General features: G+C 38.6%; 1 protein-coding gene across 3 annotated transcripts; it reads right to left on the bottom strand.

The window, feature by feature from the left end:
- Nucleotides 1-489: 489 nt before the first annotated feature.
- On the bottom strand, nt 490-22,961 carry trappc3 (trafficking protein particle complex subunit 3). Of its 3 annotated transcripts, XR_007250159.1 has the most exons (7): nt 22,813-22,961; nt 17,859-17,906; nt 12,727-12,824; nt 11,217-11,316; nt 8,473-8,655; nt 3,687-4,416; nt 490-3,512 (listed from the first exon to the last, which is right to left on the bottom strand). XR_007250159.1 is itself a non-coding variant. In XM_048558063.1 (6 exons), the coding sequence occupies exons 1-6, from the start codon at nt 22,852-22,854 to the stop codon at nt 4,297-4,299; spliced, it is 591 nt and encodes a 196-aa protein (XP_048414020.1). In that variant the 5' UTR covers nt 22,855-22,961; the 3' UTR covers nt 490-4,296. The 3 variants fall into 3 exon arrangements, 2 of the variants coding, with proteins under 2 accessions (XP_048414020.1, XP_048414021.1); XM_048558063.1 differs by having other exon boundaries at nt 490-4,416; XM_048558064.1 differs by lacking the exon at nt 17,859-17,906 and having other exon boundaries at nt 490-4,416.
- Between the last annotated feature and the right edge of the window lie 1,614 nt (nt 22,962-24,575).

Here is a 24,575-nt window from a genome sequence, read left to right on the forward strand (position 1 = left end):
TGCCACCACTTGCCAGTTCTCCTCCTAGTCACCCACAACCTGACTTGGAAATATATCACTGCTCCCTCAGTGTCACTGGGCCAAAATCATGCAATTCCCTCTCTAACCACACTGATGGTGTGCTATTTCAGGTGACCCAAGCCACATCAATATATTGCTGCTTGGTCAATGTTGCCAAATCAAAATTCTGGAATTCCCTCCTTAAGCATATTCTAAGTACACCAACACCAAATAGATTGTAGCTGGTTTAGAAGGCAACTAAGGATGGAAAATTAATGCTGGTCCAGTCAGTGAAACCAACATCCCTAGAATGACTAAAAAAATGTTATGTGCTAAGTTTTCATATGATCTTTGTCTCAGAGGCAACAGAATAGTATTAGAATACTTAGACTAGGTTTAAATGGCTAATGTATTGAAATTTTACAAACCGGCTAATAGTAGCAATGGTAATATTAAAAGAAGTTTATTTTATGTTAACTATGAAGCTGGACAAAATTGTTACTGTTACATTAAAGGATACAAATCAAACATTTATTTCTCCTTTCTAACTGAAGTTATCTACCTTATGCATCTCTGAATTCTCAAAACATGTTCCTTAAAGGAAGACTATACCTTAAAAAAATGACTAGAATTCAATTAATTTAGCCATTAGTTTAATTCAAAATGAGCTGTCAAAAATATAGAGAGTTGAACAATTCACATAAGAGTTTTATATTTGCATGAATGGCTTAGTTTCTGGGTCAGTACATGAAGAATAAACTATTAATGTGGAACCAACCACACAAAGTGAACTATTATTTAGTTATCGAAGAATTAAAGATATCACTTCAACAGCATGAATATTCCTGCGTATACATTTAGAAGACATGACTATAATCTTACCACAGGCCTGTGCATTCTTAACAATACTCTTCTGTTCGTTCATTTGCTCAGGTGGCTTAACAATTAATTTATTGATCGCAGTTCCCCATCAACTTGGCCAATTACATCTAATAACGTACATATTTCATTAAAATTTCACCCTCATCTTATAAAAGTACTCATGCTCTTGTCCATTAGAAGTTGAAATAAAGTGAAAAGCAAATGTTATCGAACCTATAAAAAGGGGGTTGCCAAATGAAGCTTTTCTCCCATGTCTAACTTTATAGTTTTAAATCTCAAAGTGACAAAAAAATCCTTCAAAGACGTAAACTGAGAAGTGATTATTTTGATGACAAAAATCTTGACTCATGCCGTTTTTTGTGTATTTCAATATTATTTACTTTGTTCTATCTACATCTGCAAATTTTTTTTCATCAAAAAGGAATTAGATTTATACCCCATCTGTCACACTGACTGGCACCCCATCCACTCTCTCCACCAGCTTGGTGCACATTGTGTAGTACAAATAATCTCCAAGCGGCACTGCAAGAGCTCACCAGGGTTCAATAGCACCATCCAAACTTGAAACATTTACCACCTAGGGGGGCAATGAAGCAAACTGTTCTCTTCCAAGTCTTACAGGATCCTGATTTGAAGCACATTGCTATTTTCTCACTGTTGTTGGGTCAAAATCCTGAAACTGCCATTCTAATAGTACTATGCTGTACTTACACCCCATGGACAGTGAAGTAACTCCACAGAGGTCAGTATCCCGTCACTAAGTCACTTTTTATTTACATGTGCATAGTACTTGAGCCGGGTCCAGGTTCCTCAGACGCAGCTCTCAGAGCGAACGGAAATTCTGACACTTCTGTTTATACCTGTCAGCCAGGGCTCCCTGATCAGACCAAAAAAAAACAGCCCCCAGTCAGGGAACTCATATGATAAAAAATCCAATGCCAGACCTCGTTACAAAAACTACAGATGACAATGTCCAATCCAGCAGCTCATCACGTTCTCAAGGGCATTTTGGGACGGGAACCAAATGCTGGCCAAGCTAGCAATACCCAATTCCAGTAAAAGAATAAAAACAATCTTCTTCCTGCTTCATGATACATAATATTAGGTTGTTTTAAATGAGTCTGAAATACACAGTTTTAAATAAAGTCTATACATTAAATATTATAAACAATACAACTTTATTTATTAGCTATGAAATTCACATTTTAAATGTTGCATCTCCTGTATAATGCAATGCTGCCCATTTACTACTTCTGATTTGACTTAGGGTTCTGTTTTGAAATTAGGTCATGATGGGTTAAGGCAGGAGTGGAATTCACATCTCTACATATGCAGAATTATAATAACCAGTTTCCTTTTCATACCTCAAAAGCAAACTGGCCTAACTTATAAGTAACTTTGGAACAAACAGAACCTAAAATAAACAGACAAAATACGTAAAAGCAGGCTCCTAACCAAATCTAGTGCTTAATATCAGTGTTCAGATGGAAACTGGCAATCACAGTAAACTTTGACATACAGTTTCAATAAACTTTGCAAGTGCATAAGCGTTTAGAAAATTCTCCAAGCTGCATATAAGCTGAAATACCTGCTTACTTCAGTTTGTTACCATGTCTGTCCCTCATTTTGTCCACAAATCTAGAAACTTCTTAGCAGCAAGGCAGCATAACATTAAGTGAAAGCAACACATTTATATTTTGTGCTGAAAGAAATCACTTCAATTAGTTTTTGCTCTTCTCCCTTTTAGGTAAAAATTAGGTAGCCAATGGCTATTGAAAAAAACCAACATGGGCACCTAAATCTTTTCCTTGGAATTAGAAACAAATTTGAGTTACATCTTCTCTTGAAAAGCAAAAAAGGGGTATCTTTTTAAAAATGTTACCTAGTTTTCCATTCATTCCTCACTATCATTATCAGACTTACCATTGCTCACAGAGAAACGAACATGCATATTTTCCAAATCATGAAAAGATTAAATGTCAGATAATGGAATTCAGAGTTAGAAACAACATATATTAGAATCGGTACCATGTTCAAATGTGGCCTCAAAGTTACATCAGGTACCAAATCAAAGACATTTTAAATAACAAAACTGATACAACTAAGTTATCATTGGACTAAATACAGCCTCAGCATCTTATTGCATCATTTTTGGGACTCTAATGAGATAAATTACAAATAAATCTGAGATTCTAGACAGATGAGATGTTTCTGTTGAAAAATTTCCTGGATATACTAGAACATTGACAATAGCAAGCACAAAACAATTAACTTTATGGGTTGCAGCATTTGCCCTGACAATTTGAATGGAGCCACTAAGATGTATCAATTGGATAAATTCACAAAAATGCTTTCAGCACTGCAGCTTCACAAAAAAGTACACCTTTTTGCCATTGTCACACCTCAAACAAGATGAAACCAACTTATAAGAAGCATTTTTCAGGCAGCAATATTGTCTGTTAATGGAAGTATGTGTGGTGGAATTTCCATTGTTCTTACTTTGGAACTTCATTATGGAAGAAATTCAAAACTTCGTTTCTATTTTAGCTGGATTATCTCTGGAGTGTACAACCACAAAGACTTGAAGGAAGAGCTTCGTGCTGGAGTAAAATCCATACCAAATTAAATTCCTAGTGAAGCAACGTATAAGTAGAATCAGAACAACATGATGCAGAATGAATGGCACCCTCAACAAGCATAAACATTGTGTTAAAGAAGAAAAATTGCAAACACAAGAAATAATTAAAACACTGAAAAACAAAGCACCAACAAGCTTCACCCAAAACATGTGTTAAGGGTCTTACCTCTTTAGCAGATCAGTCAGGATCTGAATGTTGTTCCAACATTTACCATTTTTATCATTTTAAAGCAGTTTTCCTTCAAGCTCCATGCAGTTTCACATAACTACCAACATAAAATTCCACAAATCCATGATGTCATCAGCCAGAAACAATGGTGCAAGTTAATGAGGCAGTTCTTCAATCATTCTGAACAAAATGCTTTGACAACTATAGCGTACAGGTTGGGGAAGAAGAGAGCAGTGGTAACCTTGTAAACATTAACATTGCATTCTTAAGTAGTAACGCATAGGCTTTGTGTCAAAAGAAGAGGTAAAGATGACAATTTTTGAAGACCCCAGAGATTTATAATCTACAGATATACAGATTATAGAACAATAATGAAAAACACCAACATTTGATATGATCTGGAAGAAGGTAGCAGAGCATGAACACAGAAATTCACTGCTGTATTCAGTTTTGGAGTCTGTCCAGTTTAAATCCATGGCTAATAAATTGTTTTTCAGTCATGGTCTTCATGTCAAACTTTTGCCAATAATATAACCTCAGACGCAACAATCTACAGTGATGACAGAATATCTTCTTAATGTCCAGGATCATACAATGCTTTGACATGTTATTCTTCTCCAGCTGGAAGATTTTCTTCAATTCTTTTAATGAATTTCAGTCTGATTTCTGTTACATTGTCACCCTTGAGTATGTCCTGGATGAATTTCACATCAATTGCCATTTGAACCTGCAATAAAAGAAACGGCTGAGCAAAGAATAATCAGTATTGTTGATTCCACTAGTGTTCTTGATGGGCAGTCAGAATTGTTTGTTTCCTTTCAACTCATCATCAATTAACTTCAAGACATCTCATATTTTGAGCATTACAACATGAAACACACAAGCAGGTTTTCATCCAAGATTTAGCTGCGCTTTTATATACACATGTATGCCTTAAAAAGACTCATCCTGATTTAGTGATAATTTAAAATATCTGTTATTGAAAAGTGAACAGACTGCTCTGAAACCAATTTGTGGATATTCAATTTATGTTATACATCACACAAATGTGAACAACCAGCTGCATAAATTGCTTTCATTCAGGGATCTAACAATTTACTGAAATAGCTATTTAAGTAGGCAAGATGTTTATTTTATGAGAAACTTCAAGATACTTCTGATTCAAAGTTAATTGATATCACAATAACTAACAAGAAGGAAATAACTTGCATTTTAACCTCACATCCTAGTTTGTTTAATGAAAGTGGAATTGTATTGGGCACTTGAGAAACAGCTGTGCTCAAAATAAAATTTAAGGATGTGGAAATCTGGAAAGAAAACAAAAATTGCTGGAAAACTCAGCACATCTGGCAGCATCTGTGGAGAGAAAGCAAAATGGAATAGCACAAATTTGTTAGAGGCAGATCCATCTGACTAACTTAGTTTCATTGAGAAAGTGACTAAATAGATTGATAAAAGCAGTGCTGTTGATGCGATTTTCATGGACTTCAGTCAGGCCTTTGACAAAGTAAGAAGGTCCAAAGGTAAGAGCACATGGAATTCAAGGCAAGTTCGCAAACAGGATCGGAAAACTGGCTTGAAATTAGGAGGCAAAGGGGCGATGTTGGATTGGTATTTTTGAGATTGGAAGCCTGTGACTAGAAGTGTACTACAGGGATAGGTGCTGCAACCCTTGCTGTTTGTTAGACTTGAATGTAGAATGTATAATTATGTAAATTTGCAGATGACAAAAATTGGTGGTGGTGTGAAAAGTTAGGATGGTCGTGGGCTACAATCTGACAGTGATCATCTCGTAAACGGGACAGCGCAATGGCAAATGGAACTTAATCCTGGTAAGTGTAAGGTGACACATTGTAGATTAATAAGGACATACAGGATCAATGGTAGGTGCCGGGGGAGTACTGAGCAACAAAGGGGCTTTTCTTTACAAGTCTATAGATTCTTGAAGGCGTCAGCACAGGTAGACAGGGTGGCGAAGGCAGCATATTCACTGCACAGAACATAGGAGTAAGGAAGTCTTGTTACAACTTTACAAAACATTGATTAGGCCAGAGATAGAATACTGTGCACAGTTCTGATCGCCATATTACTCTATATGCCTATTATCCCGTGACTACACTGGAGAGATTGCACAGGAGATTCACCAGGATAGTTCCCTGGAATGAAAAGTCTCAGTTATGAGGACAGGCTGGATCTGTTTTCTTTGAAGCACAGGATCTAACTGAAGAATACAAAAATTACGAGGACAGAGAAGGGTAGGTTGTGGGAATCTTTTCCCCTTGGTAGAAGTGTCTAAGAACAACGGGTATAAGTTTAAGGTGAGGAGTCAGTAGTTTAGAAGAGATTGGAGAAAAAAAACTTTTTCACTATGAGGGTGATAGAAATATGGAACATGCTGCCTGAGAGGGTGGTGGATGCAGGTTCTCTTAAAATGCCAGGGCACAGTAGGCTATGGACCAAGTGCACATAAGTACGATTGGTGTAATTTGGTGTTTGCTGGTCGGTACAGACATGGTGAGCCAAAAGGCCCGCTTCTATACTATATGATCCTATGAACATTTCAGGTACAGTGACCCTTCTTCAGATATGCTCCATTATGGGCCAAACTAAATAAATGCATGCCAAATTTATTTTATTGACAAGATCGACAATTTGTCACAAGGTAGTGCCTCTAGAAGAAATTCCTAAGGCATTTAGGCAAACCAAACTAGACAAAATAGAATACCAAACCAAAGATTACAGCGGATGGTCAAACTCTTGTTCAGAGAATTGAGGACTAAAGGATGGTTTTGCAAGTTGGAAAGGATTCAAGTGGTATTTCAAAAGCTAACAGCTGAGTTGGCTGTGGTTACAGCTACCAATGGGGGAAATGTCCAAGCAAGGCCAGCACTTTTTGCTCATTCCTGGTTGCCCCTGAACTTATGGCTCTCTAGGCAATTTCAGAGGGCAGTTGAATCAACCACATTACATGGGTCTGTGTCACATGTAGGCCAAGACAAAAAAGACTGCAAATTCCTTCAGTGAACTAAGTTGTTTACTAGTCCACTGACGTCAATTCAAATGTCAACACCTCCCGAGAACATAACAAAGCAGCAAGTATCAGGAAGTGTTAAAATCAAGTTAATTAGAAGGATAACAATTTTAAGGACAGACAAGGACCAATTAGGGATAGTCAGAATAGCTTTCTACACGGGAAATTGTAGCATCCCTACAGTGTGGAAGCAGGCCATTCAACCCATCGCGTCTACACCAACCCCCCAAAGAGCAGAGCCACACCCCTGCCCTAGCACTGTAACCCAGCATTTCCCATGACTAATCCAATTAGCCTGCACATCCCTGGATACTATGGGGAAATTTAGCATGGCTAATCCACCTGCACATCTTTAGACTATGGGAGGAAACTGGAACACTTGCAGGAGACCCTCACAGACACGGGGAGAATGTGCAAACTCCACACAGTCACCCAAGGCTGGAATCGAACCAAGGTCCCTGGCGCTGGGAGGCAGCAGTGCTAACCGCTGAGCCTTTGTGTCTCACAAACATGATAGGGTGTTTTGAGGACAAAACCAAAAAGAGTAATGACAGCAGAGAGGTAGACATTGTCTACATGGACTTTAGTAAAGCCTTTGACAAGGATCCACATGGTAGGCTGATTAGTGAAATTTAATAACATGGATTCAGGGAGAGCTTGCCATTTGCTTACAAAATTGGCTTGAAAGTAGGAGACAGAAGGTGGAGGTGGAGGGTCATTTTTCGGACTGGAGGCCAGGGACCAGCAGTGTTCTACAGGGATTGGTGCTGGGTCCACTGTTGCTTGTCATTTATATAAATGATTTGGATGAGAATTTAGGAGGCATAATTAGTAAGTTTGAGGATGACATCAAAATTGGTGGTATAGTCGACAGTTAAGAAGGTGACATTAGAGGTTTATAGAATTATGAGGGGCATAGATAAGGTGAATAGCAAATGTCTTTTCCCTAGGATGGGTGAGTTCAAAACCAGGTGGCATATTTTTAAGGTGACAGGAGAAAGATTTAAAAAGGGCCTCAGGTGCAATTTCTTCACACAGAGGGTGGGTCGCATATGGAATGAACTACCAGTGGTAGATGCAAGTACAATTACAACACATAAACAACATTTGGACAGTAGGAAAGGTTGAGACAAATATGGGCTAAACACATGGGACTAGTTTAGTTTGGAGAAGTATGGGCAGGTTGGACTGAAGGGTTTGTTTTTGTGCTGTACGACTCTATGACGCACCAGAACTTCATTTAAGCTCTTGATCTTGTCTGAGTGGCAGTATTCATCTCAGAGCTAAAAGGGTGAGGCTTCAAGAGCACTCCAGAGACCTTTGTACATAACCTAATTTAATGCCACATTGCAGTACTAAACAGGTGCTGCTTGTTGGAAGTGCTTCCATCAATTTAGATGTTAAATGAAGGCCCCATTTTCTCCAATATCCTGTACACAAATATCGACCACCACAAAATAATGAAAATAAATTATCTGCTCCTTACATATTTGCTGTTGTTTTTAACCTCATGTGTGTTAACTACCACATACTTTTCTCTGCTTTACAACATCAAATTCTGAAATGTGATCATTAACTGTGAAATTTTTTAAGACATTATCAACGTTACACTTTCTTTTTTTCATTAATGTATGAATCAAGCTAAAGATCAAGCATAGTTCTACTGCCTAAATAAACTGAAATGGAATGCAGATTTAACTAGATGAGCATTAAGTGTTAAACTGTAGGTGCAGAATATACCACAATCCTCACCATTTCCAATGCACCTCTCAGAACTCCGCAGAGAAGATTAGAGTAGATCAAACCGGAATGATTATCAGGCAGTTCCACAAAGTCAACAAGTGGATTATTTTCCAGAATTAATGAAAACTCATCCCCTGCTGGACTCCAGTTGGTCACACTGGGAGTTATTCCCAGGTACATCTTAAAAGCAACCTGTTAGCAAGTTTAAAACAAAGGCAAAGCAATAAATCAAATTAATCACCTGACACCATTTTATAAGATAAAAGTCTAAGACTTTACATTTATAATAACCGTGAAACAAACAGCTCTCTCCATTATGGAGGAAATCAAATTTTAACCTCTGAAGCACACACTTGCATGGTCAAATGTGAAAATCCAGATTTTGCTGTCCAAATGCCATATCCCTCCAAATACTATACAATTACAGTACATCAGTGACAAAATACATTCAACTCTATGATGTTGAGGTACTTGCACCGGCTAAAAGCACCATTGGTTAAACCTGCTGTAGTCAAGTACAAAATAATTATGGTTATCGTACTTTAAGTGTGGGAAATGATTATTATTATTATTAAATAACTTCTTTGCCCAGAAAGCTTAAATTTACAAGTGTAGGAACTCATTCACTCATAAGCAATTAGTGAAGAATTTTTTAATACAAAATATATTAATTTAATTCTTCCTATCACAACTTTCTCTTTTAATTCTATTTTTCATGTCCAATCTTTATTTTGTTTTCTTAGCTTCATTTTTCTGTTGCACTCCATAATCTTTGACTCGAGTCCAGCTCAACCTTGAATACATTATATGACACAGGCTCCACTGCTCACTGTCGAAGAGAACTTCAGACATCAACAAACCTCAGAGAAGAAATTCTTACACATCTCAGACTTAAATGTGAGATTCCTTATTTTAAACTGCACCCTCATTCTAAATAGCCTTATAATAGGAAACGTCATATTAGCATCTACCCTTTCGAGTCCGATCAGAATCAGATATTGTTTCAATAAGTACACCACACATTTTTCTAAAAGCCTGAGAGTACAGATCCAAGTAACTCAATCTTTCCTCATGAGAAATTCCCTTCTTTCAAATAATTAGCCAAATGAAGTATTGGCTGAATCAAATTCTAGATTTGAAAAAGGTCCCCATTAAACAGCTCATGAAAAATGTATGGGTAGCTGTATGCTAATGTCTCATTACTGCTGATCACAAAATCTGGCTCAATAATTTTCACAAGGGCATTTTACAAATAGCCAAGTAGGTCAGTCATCTACATAATAACTTTTACCAAATAGATATCCCCTGAATATCGCCACTTCCAAAATCCAGCAACTACACCAATTACAATAATACCAAAAGTGCTAATCACGGAATTGCAACTGCTACAAAACATAGCAAGTTCTCGCTAAGGTGGAATTGTGTCATGATTGTAAGGTTTTAAGAAGGTTATCATTTCGAGGCTCTCTTTAAAGTAGTACAAAGTAACTTACAGTAATGAAGGAAGACATGTGATCTGTTAACAAGATTTGCCCAGCAGTCAGCCTATTTGTAGCCTGCTTACTATGGGGACCAGGTCCTAGATTAAGTGCTATGGAAATGCATGTCTCAGATTTAAAACCTGAACACAACGGAAGTGACATATGTACTTGCTACTGTAGACTTGTTGTCTCAGACATTTTAAAATGATAGAGAAAAGAAAAGGGAAAAGACTGGTCTTATTATTAGTTATAAAGCAAAGTGTTAGTCATGTGATGTTGCCTGGTCAGAGAATCAGAACCTGTGGGCATTCAAGACCTCAAAAATTCCTTCTAGCACAGTCAGGGCATGAGTCACAGGACTGCACCATGCTGCTGGAGATCAGTTTGGGAATACTGACTGAACGGACATTCAACGGTCACTGGTTCACATTACAACTCAGTCTAACAGACAAATGTGGAACGGAGAAGTTGGTACAAACTTTTTCCCGTAAAAAGTCTAAATTGCAGAGAGTGATGTATTTGACAGCACAGTGACTCAGTGGTTAGCACTGCTGCCTCACAGCACCAGGGACCCGGGTTCAATTCTACCCTCACGCGACTGTCTGTGTGGAGTTTGCACATTCTCCCCGTGCCTGCGTGGGCTTCCTCCACGTACTCCGGTTTTCTCCCACAGACCAAAGATGTGGAGGTTAAGTGGATTGGCCATGCTAAATTGCCCGTAGTGTTCAGGGTCTGTAGATTATAGGGTGATGGGTCTGGGTGGGATGCCCCAAGGGTCAGTGTGGACTTGTTGGGCCGAAGGGCCTGTTTCCATGCTGAAGTGATTCCATGATTCTATGAAATAATGTGGCATAGGGTTATCAATTATGTTATAATATTAATACATTATCATCTTTTCAGTACCTATGGTATGTACCATTTAGTTTACAATGATTTCAAGTTGCATACAACAGTAAGAGTCTTAAATTGGAATTGTAGAACGGAATTCCTTTAAGATGGTCATCAGAAGTACAAGTTTTTAAGGAAAATTTCAGACTCAACTGGAATTATAATGTTGAAGCCTTTGATAGTGGACTTCAGCCTTTATAACAGCTCATTTACTAACATTTAATTACATATACTGGATGTTTGTAACAGCATGATTCTGAGCCAGCTTTATTTTTGCAAGTTCTAAGAACACTGCCTATTCCTAAAAATGTTTGCTTTGTAAGAAGACCGTAAGAGTGGAAAGGGCATTTAATTCGAGCTAATTCGTGAAAAATTCTAATTTACCTTGGCAATAACATCTGCAGTTTCACGAAAATCATGACATCGCCCAACATTGGAACGAGCTAAAAAATCTTCTATCAGTCTGACTCCAATGTTGTACCCCCTATGTTGAAATATAGGCAAACCAATATCATTCATTTAGCAGAAAATAATTGCTTTTAAAAACGTCACCTGTTAAACTCTTCCAACTTGAGTCTCCTTTGTAAAATACTTGAAGTAATCTTTGATTAGAAAATACTTTTTAGATACATGAAAAAACAAATTTTCATTGCTGCCAAAGATGCAATTATCAACATGTCAAAACTCAAACACACATCAGAACAAGGTACACTTATTAACAGAGTCAGATATTCAGAATGAATTAAGCTTATACTTCTTTTGGATTTTGCTTTGTTAATAGGAACATAATGCAGAACTCATAAATCGTTGAGCACTTCCATTCAATTGTTTTAAATTCTAAGCTTAATACAATCACTGTATTGCAATGTAGTTATTGTTTTCTTTTAATCTCTTAAAACTTACTGTAGTGTACTGTAGACCTTGAACTTTCAGCTTGGTTTTCCAGTCAAGAAATAAAATGTATCAATGTTAGAACCCAAAAAATGTACTTCTAATAACTTAAGTTAGAGACTGAAAGGATATTCCTGATGGTGGGCGAGTCCCGAACCAGGGGTCACAGTTTAATAGAATACATAGAATCCCTACAGAGTGGAAACAGGCCCCTCAGCCCAATACGTCCACACCGACGCTCAGAACACCGACCAAAACCCACTCCCCTATAACCCACCTAATCTACACATCCCGGAACACTATGGGCAATTTATCATTGCCAATCCAGCTAGCCTGCACATCTTTGGGCTGTGGGAGGAAACCCACACAGACACAGGGAGAATGTGCAAACTCCACACAGACAGTCACCCAAGGGTGGAATTGAACTCGGGTCCCTGGCGTTGTGAGGCAGCGGTGCTAACCACTGTGCATTTATGGGCTAAACCATTTCAAACTGAAATGAGAAGAAATTTATTCATGCCGACAGTGGTGGGCCTGTAAAATTCACTACCACAGAAAGTGGTTGAGGCCAAAACATTGTGTTTTCAAGGAGGTGGTAGATATAGTTCGAGGCTAAAGGGATCACGGGATATACAGGTAGGTCAGGATTTGGGTATTGAGCTCAATGATGAGCCATAATAATACTGAATGTCAGATTAAGGTCAAGGGATTGAACGGCCTATTCCCACTCCCATGTTCTATGTTTCTATGTAACAGGCCATTTGCTTGCTCAAGAAAACAAGTTAACTATGGAAACAGACATAAGGCACACAAAGCGTGTGTGTATGGGTCAGCAACAATGTCAAAGTTTAATCTTTCAATACAAGACTCCTATACTCGCAGAGGTAGATTAAGTTAAGTACAGAATCATTATATCAAAATAGAAATATTACAGCATATCTGGCAACTACAATGGGAAGTGCTTGTCCAGTATAAAGTGACTAAAGCATTCAATTACACTTACATTTTATCCAACTGCTTATTGACATCTTCATCATTTTCATAATCTTTACACAGTTGTGTAACCAGAGCTCCATAGGTCAACGTGAATAGCTCTGAATTCTGTCAAGGCAGGGAAAGAAATTGAGCAAAGTATTTGGAAGCACCAAGACTGCATCAACAAATTCCACAATTCTTACCCCCAAAATCTTAAGCCAGTTGTTGATAAATGAGATCACAAGTTTATTTAATAGGTTTGACAACATATTCACTGCATTCTTAAAAAATGAGCAAGCAACTTGCTCCTTCACCAAATTACTTACATTGCTGATTCATATTCAATTATTAGAATTAGCCAATGCCAACAAAGTGAATGGCCGGAAGTGAGAAGTGGGAAACTGGTTAAGAAATACAAAATAAGCAATTCTGATTTCTGGTTTCCTTTCTGAAATTTTTAAAGTATTTATTCACGGCTTGGGGACATTGTTGGTTTGGCCAGCATTTGTTGTCCACCCCAATTACCTTGTGCAAAGTCGTTGTGAGCAGGGTTCTTGAACAGTTACAGTCTTTACGGTGTAGAAACACCCAGGTTGCTGATAAAAATGGTTCTGACTCGATACTTTGATACAGCGAAAATGAAGCATGGTGATATAGTTCTGAGTCAGGTTGTTGTGTGGCTTGGAGAGGAATTTACACATGGTGTTCCCGCATAACTGCTGCCCTTGTTGCTCTATGTAATGGAGGTTGCAGGTTTGGAAGGTGCTGTTGAAGAAACCTTGCTAAGTTACTGTTGTACATCTTGTAGATGGAACACACTACCGTCTCCAGCAATCCAAGATATTGTCCAAAGTTTTCAATGGCAAAATAATCATGAGTTACTGCACTGAAATTTAATTTCCAAGCAACCGATCAGGTCAAACCAGTTAGTTACAAATAAATGCACACGTTCACTGAATCAGTTACAGTTATTTTAATTAATGTTTGGACAGGTTACGACACACCTCAGTGAGAGCTAGGACTTGAACCCAAGCTTTCTGTCAAAGAAGTAGACACACTACTGGGCTAACGTATACTATTACTAGCTTTGAGAACGTCACAAAAGACTTTCATTGACAACTTTCAAGCTTCAGTAAATAGGCATAAACTGATGTGTTCATGTGCATTGCCAATTAAACAAATTGAAAAAATGCACTTCAAAACATGTTTTATATTCTGAAATGGACCTGCTTTTTTTTTTCAATTGTTGATTCAATTTTTTTCTCAGACACTACATGATTTCCATGCAGTCTGATCAGCCATTACATCAGACAATGGAGACAAATTAATTGAGAAGGGTTTCAGCAGCACATTGAATTGGAAGTGGAAATACATTTTGATGAATGATGGCCCACTATTTATGAATAATGGCACAAAATTAAAGGGTTAATATAACCCAGGTTCAACTCAGTATTTATTGTCCATTCCTAACTTCCCAAGAGAAGGTAGTAGTGGTTTAAGAAGGTGGCTCACTTCAGTCCCATGTGAAGTTGGCATACCCAGTGCTGTAATGGGGTGACTTTTATGCCACAGGCATCACTAGGTCAAAGATATAGCTCCAAATCAGGATGGGATGTGGCTTGGAGGGGAATGTGAACATTGTGTATCCACCCATTTGTTGCCCTTGTCCTTCTCAGTGGTAGAATTCACTAGTTTGGAAAGTACTGACAAAGAAGCATTAGTGAGTTGCTTCAGCACATCTTGTACCTGACATACATGGTGCTCTGATGGTGAAGGGAGTGAATATTGAAGATAATGGATGAGGTGTCAATAAATGGGCTGCTTTATCCCAGGTGGAGTGGCACTTGTAACACAATCTTACAAAGTAGGAGCAGAGGTAGATCATTGGTCCCTCAAACCTTCAAGATGATCAAAGAATTCCTAATAAATTGATCAAACACTACTTCCCCTTCATGAAACTATGGACACTTGTCCTGATTACCATCAGTCTTCGTTTTAAGTATGCAGTTATATAACCTCTTTAATGATCAATTCTAGCACCTTCCCCACAACAGATATCTAGCTAATTCGTCTAAAGTTTGCCTGTTTTCTATCTCCCTACTTTCTGGAACAGAGGGGTAATATTTGCTACTTTCCAGTCGGACGGAACCTTTCCTAAATCAAGGGAAATTTGGAAAATTAAAATCAGCACATCCACTATGTCAATCACCACCCCTTTTTAAGATCCTAGGATGAGGGCAATCTGTGTCCAAGGGATTGTCAGTCTGCAGCTCCATCAGTGTTTTGTACTGTTTTCCTGATGATTGCAGTTTCACTTAGTTGTTCTCTCCCTTCCACTACCTGATTCACAGCTATTCTTTTAATTGTGGGCTCTCTCATGAAGAAGAAAAATGCTTGTTTCATCAGTCAGTTCCTTGTTATCCACTAACCCCCATCTCTCTCTATCTCTCTCTCCCTCCAGGGAACCAGTCACTTTACTTACTCTTTTGCTTTTTAAGTAGTATCGCAACTCTTGCGATCTGTGTTGATATTTTTAAACAAGCTTCTTCCAGGTTAACTTTTTTGTCACTTTCTGCAGTTCTTGACATTTTGACTAATCATCTGACTTGTCATTCATCTTTGTGCAGATATATAATTTTTTCTTAAGTCTGAAGCTTTCCCTGATTTCTTTAGTTAACCACACAGACGGTGGGTTCTCCTTTACATTTCTTTATTGTCAGATGTTGGTGCAGCTGCACTCACCCAGGCAAATGGAGGGTATTCTATCACAAACATGGGTTGTGCCTTGTAAATGCGAGACAGAATTTGGGAGAAAAGTGGTGAATGATTTACCATAGAAGTCACAGATTGAGGGCTTGCTCTTGTAGCCATTGTTTTTACACACTTCACTAGTTCAGTTTCTGGTCAATGGCTGCTTTTTGGTGATAGCAGGGATTCATTTAAATGTTAAAGAGAGATGGTTAGATTGTCACTTGTTGGAAGTGGCTATTGATGGGAAATAAGTGCCAGACTATGTTAGTTGCCAGTTAGCAGCCTAAGACTGAATGTCCAGGTCTCGCTGCAGAAGGCCACTGATGCTTCAATATCTGGAGTTGAAATAGCAGCAAGCACTGTGCTATCATCAGTCACATTCCCCTTTATGATGGAGATAGGTTATTGATTAAGCTACTCAGAATGATTGCGTCACTAAAAATTCACTGCACTCACCCAAAACTCAGGGGCTCTGCTGCAGCACATTCCAATAGCAAATTGTTGATTGACCCAGCTGGTAAAGACCAATTTTACAACATTCATCTGCCTGAGGATGGGCGAGGCAAGGGTGTTCATTTGCTTCACAAGTGAAATGTGAGCAACAGCGGGTGGCACGGTGGTTCGGTGGTTAGTACTGCTTCCTCACAGCGCCAGGGGCCCGGGTTTGATTCCAGCCTGGGGTAACTGTCTGTGTGGAGTTTACACATTCTCTCCATGTCTACGTAGGTTTTCTCTGGGTACTCCGGTTTCCTCCCACAATTCAAAGATGTGCAGGCAAGGTGAATTGGCCGTGGTAAACAGCCCATAGTGTTCAGGGATGTGTAGATTAGGTGGGTTATTCGGGGATGGGGCTGGGTGGGATGCTCTGAGGGTCAGTGTGGACTTGTTAGGCCTAAGGGCCTGTTTCCACACTGTAGGGATTCTAAGATTCTAAACTCAAATTGTAGCTCTAATCATTTATTGTCAGACCATCACCTACATACCAAACTTCTGCTCTTGGGATTCGGCCCCGGTGACAGCACAGTCAATTTGTCAGCTGAAGGCATTGAACAAATTGTTAAACTTCATATCAAACTGAAACTATCTCCCCAGACATACACATTTTAAATATTGCCAAGAATTAGGCAAAACTCTTATACATTTTAATGCATTTCTACAGAGGGCAAAAAAATTTAGGTCGAGCAATTTGATCCAATGTTTGGATACTAGTACAATATCACCATGTGCAGTTATACAAAAGATTGGAGCAGGTCAAGAAAATGTAACCGATATTTTATTACTTTTATTTACCTAGCAGAAAAGAATATTAAAGTAGTATTTCACTGCATGGTTGCTAAAGGTGTATTGGTTCCAGGTTTTATACTCACATTTCCAAAAGGTTATATAAATCTTGCTTTAGCTATTTACGAAACATACACATGAAGCCCTCATCAAGAAAACATTCATTCAAAATAAAACAAAGCGAATTTGTCCACTTAGAATCATTGACACGGAGATATACAATACAGAAACAGACCCTTCAGTCCAACTTCTCCATGGCAACCAAATATCCTAAATAAATCTAGCCCCATTTGCCAACATTTGGCCCATATCCCTCGAAACGCTTCCTATTCATATACCCATTCAGAAGCCTTTGAAGTATTGTAGTTGTACCAGCCTTCACCACTTCTGGCACCTCATTCCAAACACACACCACCCTTTGCATGAGAACACGTCCCCATAAGTCCCTTTTAAATCTTTCTCCTCTCACCTTAAACTTAGGCCATCTAGTTTTGGACTCCCCAACCCCAGGGAAAAGACCTTGTCTATTCATGCCCCTCATGATTTTATAACCATCTAATAAGGTCACCCCTCAGCCTTCAATGCTCCAGTAAAAATAGCTCCAGCCTATTCTACCTCTCCCTATGGCTCAAACTCTCCAAAACCTGGCAACATCCTTGAAAATCTTTTCTGAACCCTTTCAGGTTTCACAACATCCTACGTACAGCAGGGAGACCAGAATAACAATAAAAGCATACAGCCATCCAGCAGAATGCTAACAAGGATCATGCACTTTTCTTTTTTAAAAAATAACTCTGACCAGAAATATAGTTTCCATAATATCATAGCAATGTTCCTGTTTGTTGCAGTTTAAAGCAGCAATTTTCAAAGTAATCCAAACACATTTCTTTAAAGCATACAAAACTTTAAGCAATGGTTGCAGTCTTCATGAAACAATCTCAATTAGCATCATAGATGCTGGAAATTAGATCATGTTTTGAATTCAAGTTATAAATTTCCCCTTACACTTCATAATCCAAGGAGAAATCTAGCATTGCACAGAAAGCCATGAAGCAAACCAGAAAGCGAAATGAAAACATGCATTGCGGTAAACCCATTTTCAAAGAGATTAGTATTCCTAACACCTACCATGAGATGCAGAGATGCAGAAGGTGAAATGAATGGCAAATACCAGTACTACAGAATGAATGCGTTAGGCAGAGGAGACAGGAAAAAGACAGAATTGAGATTTAGTGAGATCACACAACTCGTACATAATGAAGTACACATCAAAAGAACATATTACTTAGATTAAACATAAAAGAACTCAACCCAAGATCTTGTAGTTCTGCACATAGAGCAGATTAGGCAATTCATTAAGCTTAACTCCAATACAATGGAAATTTGTTTTTGAATTTACAGTTAAAAAGATAGTTCGAGATACCCAATTTTATCTGGATGAAAATTTCAGCAAAACGTGTTCTTGATTTATTTTTATTATTTTTAAAAATCATGCTTAAATTTGCAAAGCTGGTAGAAAATCTGAACTTCGAGGTTCTTAAAAAAACATCATGCCAACATACTTGAACCTGTGCCAGGACTTGGGTGCCTCAATCTCCACATCCCGAACCAAACAAAACTGACTGGTATTTATGGATTTTAGTAAGAGTAATTTAGTTGCTGTACGCACAGAGCCACAAAATTCAGATAAATACACTAAATGGTAGTAACATTAACAGGACTTGAAACTTATGCTTTGATTAATTTGTGCCAAAGAGTATCCTGTGCAAATATGAAACCAATGCTGAAAATCTGAGATAAACTTGAAAGTCATTCTGGAAAGGAGTGCATCCAGTGGAATTATGTGAGAAATAAGGAGGCCCATTACCTAAGTTATCAAATAGCCCTCAAATTGATTTGGAGGGGAATATGTCCAAACAAGATATTATAAATAAGCACAAAGTTGCTGGAAAAGCTCAGCAAGTCTGGCAGCATCTGTGAAGGAAAAAATAGAGTTGACGTTTCAGGCCCGGTGACCCTTCCTCAGAATTGGGAAGAATCTGAGAAAGGGTCACCGGACCCGAAACGTTAACTCTGTTTTTCCTTCACAGATGCTGCCAGACCTGCTGAGCTTTTTCAGTAACTTTGTTTTTGTTCCTGTTTACAGCATCCATAGTTCTTTTGGTTTTTATCATAAATAAGTGATTCAGTGTTTGCAGGAATATGAAGACTCTCAAAAGAACAAAATTCAGAAGGGATGTTACTTCTGCTGGGTCTGACTCAACCACGTGTGACGTTGTTTCTTGCCCACACAGGCATAGATAGATTTGGGATCGGAACTGACACATATGGGAAGAAAATTGTCAAAAAAACTGTGACAGCAGTCCAAGTGCCTGTATCTTTCTGATCACAATCAAATGGCATGCGATGACCTGATGGGTTTTTTAAAAAAAAATTCTTTTGTTTCTGCTATGTAATCAGCTAGGAGTATTAATTTAGTAGCCAGCCAGATTGACAAACTGATTATGTGAATCTGAAGAGGTCTGAGCACTGGTAATCTTCCTAAATTGGCGTGAAGTAAGATTTTAACCAAGCATCTATTTACATCAACTTTCTGCCTGCACAGAAGTTCAGCCTCATGCAACCAACTGTGGGTACTGACCCTAAGAGAACAGCTCCATAATATCAAAATTACTCAACAGTTCCAACAAATCCAGTTGTCTTCACACATTTATTTAAAAAACTGCATTACCAATTTAGCACTTAATATACAAGCACGCAGGCTATAATGTTCACGATTAAGTTTAGTTTAGAAACATCATGATAAAACCGAAAACAACACTAATCTATTCACACAATGTATTATGAGTTACAGTCCAATTGCATAACTACTGAATTCAATCTCCAGTTAATTTCTGGAGCAAACTGGATAATATTCTTTGTTTTGACGAACAAAAAAGTCCGCTACTTTTGAGGGCAAAGATGATTCTTTATTTAAATAAAGCTATCAGGCTCCTCATACAAAGTAGATTCATTTCTTCTCATGTTATTTACATTTCTAATTCAATGATAGATACAGCAGATTTGGAATGTTTTCATTATTGTCCAAATAGGAAAAAATGAATTTGTAATTATAGCAGTGACAGGTCAGTCAATCCTCCCTCTGTACATCACATTCCGAATATGTCTGAAAACATCTCAAAATTACCCTCTAAAATACAACACTGTATTGAAGGAAAATCTTAAGCATTTTTGGTTGAATTTAGAATACTTCAAAATTCAAACTAAAAACTTTTTTCCATCTTACATTTTATGAATCCAAATCAAGCCCTTACAAATCGATGGACAAATGGTCTTTGGTTTCCAATGCTGTGTCTTTTTCCATCTTGCGCCAAACCACAAACATTGCAGTGGAGTCAGTGCTCATAGGTTTCACATTTGCAAACATATCCAAGCTTAAGACACATCAGATGTGACAAGCTTAAAATGCACCTCATTCTTTACAAATAAAAAAAAAACTTAGAATGAACTGAATTTATGGAACACAAAAAGGAAATGCAAATGGTGGCTAAGCAGGTAAAGAACAAAAAAAGTACAGCTCTGGGGCAGACCCTTTGGCCCATGGAGCCTGTGCTAATTCCTAGTCCTTATTTGGACTCACGACCTATCGCCCATACATGATTTCTATCTGTCTATTTGGCTCCCATACACGTGTCTATCGAGAGATGCCTTAAACATTGTTACCTTGTCTGCTTCCACTACCTCCACTGGCAATGCCTTCCAGGCAACCACCACCCTGCGTGTGAAAGATTTTTGCTTCTCTCCTTGCACCTGCATGCTCTTGTATTTGACCTGTCCACCCTGGGAAAAAGCCTCTGACTAGCCACCCTATCTACGGCCCTCGTAATTTTATAGAACTCCATTAGGTTGCAACACTCCTGCCACCGACACAACCAAGCCTCCGTCTTTCTAGTGAAAACAATCTGAAGTTATCCACCTCTCATCATACCTAAAACCCTCCAGACCAGGCAACATCCTGGTAAACCTTCTCTGAGCCCTCTCCAAAGCATCCATGTCCTTCTAGCAGTGTGGCAAACAGAACTGCACATTATATTCCAAACGTGGTCTAATTAAAGTTTTATACAGCTGTAACATAACTTGCAATCTTTTATATTCAAAACCCCAGCCAATGAAGGCAAGTATGCATTATGCCTTCTTGACCACCTTATCCACCTGCATTGCCATTTCCTGGGATCTGTAGACCTGCACGCCCAGATCCCTTTGTATGTCAATGCTCCTAAGGGTTCTATCATTTGTGGTGTAATTCGCACCCGAGTTTGAACTTCCAAAATGCATTACCTCACATTTGTACAGATTAATCTCTATCTGCCATTTCTCTGTCCAAGTCTGCAATCTATCTGTATCCCTCGGCATCCTTTTACAATCCTCCTCACTATCTGCAGCTGTGCCAATTTTGGTGTTATCCACAACTTTAATCAGATCACCTTCATTTTCCTTCAGATCATTTACAGATATTAAAAACAAAGATCTCAGCACTGATCCCTGTGGAACATCACTAGTTACTGATCTCTATTCCGAAAAGCACCCTTCTACCACTACTCTGTCTAGCCATGTAGCAACAGAAAAATATCAGAAACATTAATTGGGTCATATTAAAGCTCAATAAATTAAAACACAGCTGGTTTCTATATTTTCTCTAGGTATAATATGTTGGGACTTAAATGCAAATAAAAATGCACTGTTTGAATGTTTTAATTTGAAAGGAAAATTTGAAAGCAAACTTGATTATTATTTTAGGCTTAGAAATTTTGCTAAGCTAATGAGTCTTTTCTGCCTAGCAAAATAAATCATAGCTTGTTATATGACAAAATATGAGGCAATAGGTCTATCGACAAAAATATGCTCACAAGCCACATTAGTTTTTTTTTTAAAAACAGCCAAACAAGTGCCCTAAACTATTTTTCCAAAGCCATATCCCTGGTGTCAATATTCATTCTTATTCATAGGCATCACTGGCTACAGCATCAATTGTATATCCATTCCCAATTGCCCTTGAACTGAATGGTTTGGTAGGCCATTGCAGAGAACAATTAAGAATTAAACATTTTTGCACAATTAAAGTCCTATATAGACCAGATCAAGTAAAAAAGGCAGTTCTCTCTTTCTCTAAAGGACATTGCTCAACCAATGGTTTTATCATAGTTCATTCTAATTTCATGGTCACCATTACTGAGATTAGATTTTAATTCTAGATTTCATTCACTGAATTTAAATTCCACCAACTGCTTTGTTTGGATTTGATCACATCCCAACATTAGCCTGAATACCTAAAATTGCTCATTCAGTATATTCATCTAGAATTCCAATTCTTAGACCACTGAAAACTAACAAAAGACGACCCTATTCACATTGTCAACATAGTGTATTTTAAGCTTGTACATAAACACAAGTTGTTGCACTCGTCATAAAATTTCACCAATGCAATACTGCACGAGCATCAGTTAATATATTTAACAAGTTCAAACAGTACGATGCTAGAGTTTCAAAGAAGTTAAGCGACGAAATCAGAAGTGCCCAAATCTGTCAATGTTGAGGGTGGGGATAATGGCAATGATCAGGATGTGACAAAACTCCAAAACAAACACAGGAATTGCTGACGAAACGCAACAAGTCTGGCAGCATCTGCGGAGAGAAAAAGAGTCCGATGAAGAGTCACCGGAATGGGAATGTTAACTCTGCTTCTTCCCCTCTGATACTGCCAGACCTGCTGAACTTCGCCAACAATTTCTGTTTTTGTTTCAGATCTCCAGCATCCACAGCTCTTTATTTTACGTGAGAGAGTCTCCAAACTCACTGCAAGGTGAACATTTTTTTAAGGAATACGTCAAGCAAACTGAACGCTTAAACACGTCGAGTTTGTCTCTCTACCTACAGTGAGAGCCTGTTCAGTGTAAGCGGCCTGTAGCGGCCATTGAGTCACCAGCACCAGAACAGGCCCACAGCTAACAGATTCGGCACTTGATTCGGTTTGGGTTTTTCTTTCGGCCATAAGAAACGCCTAAAATTCGAAGCCACAAATTACCATTTTCTTGCTCTCGGTACCTCGGTTCGCCTGGCGAGACATCTTTCTACCCCACTCGGAGCTCTGGACCGACCCTCAGCTTCTTCTGTGGGGAAAAAAAACTACTCACCGCAAGCTCCTGGAGAAGGGTGGAGGATGAAGAGGGGAGGAGCATGCATGCGCGCGGACCCTCGCTGCCTGCTGGGAGATGTAGTGTCTTCCTAGGGGAGGCCAGCAGACCGTTAGCAGGAACTGTCGCTGAACGAGGGACTACAACACCCAGGATGTACCGCGGCAGCACTGTGACGCCGTTGGACTACAGGAACCAGAAGTCCAGGCGACTTTGAAAAAAAAGAGCCAGAACTGCAGAGGCAAGACGGTTATGTACTGTTTCGATCACCCAGTACCTTGCAGGTGTGCCACATATACAAGAGGGCTAGCGTTTTATCTTTTTGAGTTGTTTGTGGATGATTCATAATTATTCATAAATTGTAGCTAAAATCTAGCGGTAATTAAAAGATAATCATTGTTAGTTAAATGAAAGCGATGTGTGTTTTCTGTCAGTCTATGTCTAAAAGTCAGGTAAATTGGGGAATTTTACATACTTTTATAAAACTTCTAATGTTAGTGGTGATTGTGGAAATAGCGGGATTTGGTTTCCAGCAGATTACCCCAGTGACAACTCCACAAACTAATCAGCTATTTGTTGCTGGCCGAATCTCACTTTGGACACTCGTCTTGTGCCTGTCTTCCACAGTGTTTGGCCAAAGCATCAGTGTAAACATGGCTTACAGTGACTTGCAGTATCTTCCTCTGATAAAGTGTAACAATTTCTTCCAAAATCCCTAGTTTAGAACTGCTGTTTTCTCATTTCAGTCCATGATCAAAGGTAAAAAAAATTAAAAAGATACTGTCTTTACAATGCTCCCTCCCAAATGTTGGAAGAAGAGTAGAGGAGAAGGTGGTGGCATCATATCGAAGTAAATGAAAATAATTGAGCAGATCCGTTCAGTATAGAAGCTGGTGGAGCTGAAGGAGATGCCTATCACAGATCTGCATGTGTTTAGTAGAATAGACAAGGTTGAACACTCTGTCAACCATGAGGAAGAAAGATATTCTGAATTAAGGAAATTAGTAGATACATCAGAAGTGCTAGTACAGAGTTTACATCATCCAATCCAATATGACAGGAATGGAGAAAATGCAAGAATATAAAAGATTCCTTGCAGGATTTTATGTTAGGAAATGTGGTTAAATTATATTTGAGAGTCCTTGAGCTCTTAGTGAATATTGTTGAGAGCCGATCCCCGTAAATGAAGGCAGAGAACTCAAGGATGGGAAAGGAGGAGCCAGAAATTAACTATCTGAGGGTGAAAGGTGGACATTGGAAACACAGTAAATTGAAAATTTGCAGTTTAGGTCGAGAGCAAGAAACAGCATACACTGAGTCATTATTGTACTAAGAAGTGAAGTGATGGAGTGGGCCTGAGTAAGCCTGTATGCAAGGAAATAGGCTTGCAGTAAAACCAAAGATTTTTGCAACAAAAGTTTAAATTGCAGGAAAAGCTCAGCTGGTCTAGCAGCATCTGTGGAGATAAATCAGAGTTAACATTTCAGGTTCAGTGACTCCTCTTCTGAGGAAGGGTACTAGATCCAAAATGTTAACTCTGATTTCCGTACACAGATGCTGCCAGACCTGCTGAGATTTTCCAGCAGTTTCTATTTTTGCCTCTGATTTACAGCATCTACAGTTCTTCCACTTGTTAAGAGATTTTTTGCATTTT

This window comes from Stegostoma tigrinum, chromosome 24 (assembly GCF_030684315.1).
Source record: "Stegostoma tigrinum isolate sSteTig4 chromosome 24, sSteTig4.hap1, whole genome shotgun sequence".
In the NCBI taxonomy this organism is placed as follows: domain Eukaryota; kingdom Metazoa; phylum Chordata; class Chondrichthyes; order Orectolobiformes; family Stegostomatidae; genus Stegostoma; species Stegostoma tigrinum.